Consider the following 850-nt stretch of genomic DNA (forward strand, 5'->3'; position numbering starts at 1 on the left):
AAAGTCTCTTGATTTGAGTTACTACCGGTGACAATATCGTCCATGTAAATGTCTGTCTGCAGAGCGGCAGCGGCTAAGGGGAATAATGAGCCATCTTGCTTGCTCAATTTCAACAAGGTACGAATGGGGAAGTAAGGAGCAGAAAATGTCCCATGTCCCCCCCCTGGACAAAGCCCTTTGAAGACTTTTTGAAAAATTAGGTACTTTGTGATCCACAATCGAAAAGCACTGTAAGGATTTTACAGCTTCCGTTTTTTGGCAAAAACTTCTATTAAGGCAGGGGCCAATAAAATTCCCGTAGCAGGCGAGCCCCACTCTTAAATTGTTAAGGGGTTAGCTTCCGCTGATTTAGATTCCTGAGAATCGCCCGCGAGTTCCGAGTTAAAATGTAGCAGAGTATGATGCCTCTGACGCATTGACGACAACTATGAGAAGACTGACACGCGTTACTCAAATGACGATTGCCCAGGCAATTAAGGCATAAGCGCTTTAATTTAGCAATAGAGTAGCGTTCTCGGCGGGCTTTCGCAAGAAATTCCTGACATCGATAAATTAAATGATGCAAATTACAAATACGACATTTTAAAGAATCCGACTTAGCCAGTAATGAGGTGGTAAAGCGTGACTGTACCGTTACAGGTTTCTGAGAACCAAACTTTTTTATTTGGGGTTTAGCAGGAGACGCATTGCCTAAAGCGCTACGGTGTTGCTCTAAAAACTGGTAAAGTTTGTGATACGTAGGAATTTCTTTCGAATTGTGATAAAGTTCGAAGCGAGTTATCAAGGTCTCGTCGAATTTTTTAAGAATGAAATTGAATAAAATGTAGTCCGCAAGATCTATAGGGAACAT

The 850-nt window shown here is 41.9% G+C and overlaps 1 protein-coding gene across 1 annotated transcript; it reads right to left on the bottom strand.

Annotated features, from left to right (window-relative positions):
• Window positions 1-325: 325 nt before the first annotated feature.
• Window positions 326-850, bottom strand: LOC135142168 (uncharacterized). Its single transcript, XM_064073839.1, has one exon. The coding sequence runs from the start codon at window positions 848-850 to the stop codon at window positions 326-328; it is 525 nt and encodes a 174-aa protein (XP_063929909.1).

This window comes from Zophobas morio, unplaced genomic scaffold, assembly GCF_036711695.1.
Source record: "Zophobas morio isolate AGI-343-1 ecotype UQ-CSIRO unplaced genomic scaffold, CSIRO_AGI_Zmor_V1 ptg000046l, whole genome shotgun sequence".
NCBI lineage: Eukaryota > Metazoa > Arthropoda > Insecta > Coleoptera > Tenebrionidae > Zophobas > Zophobas morio.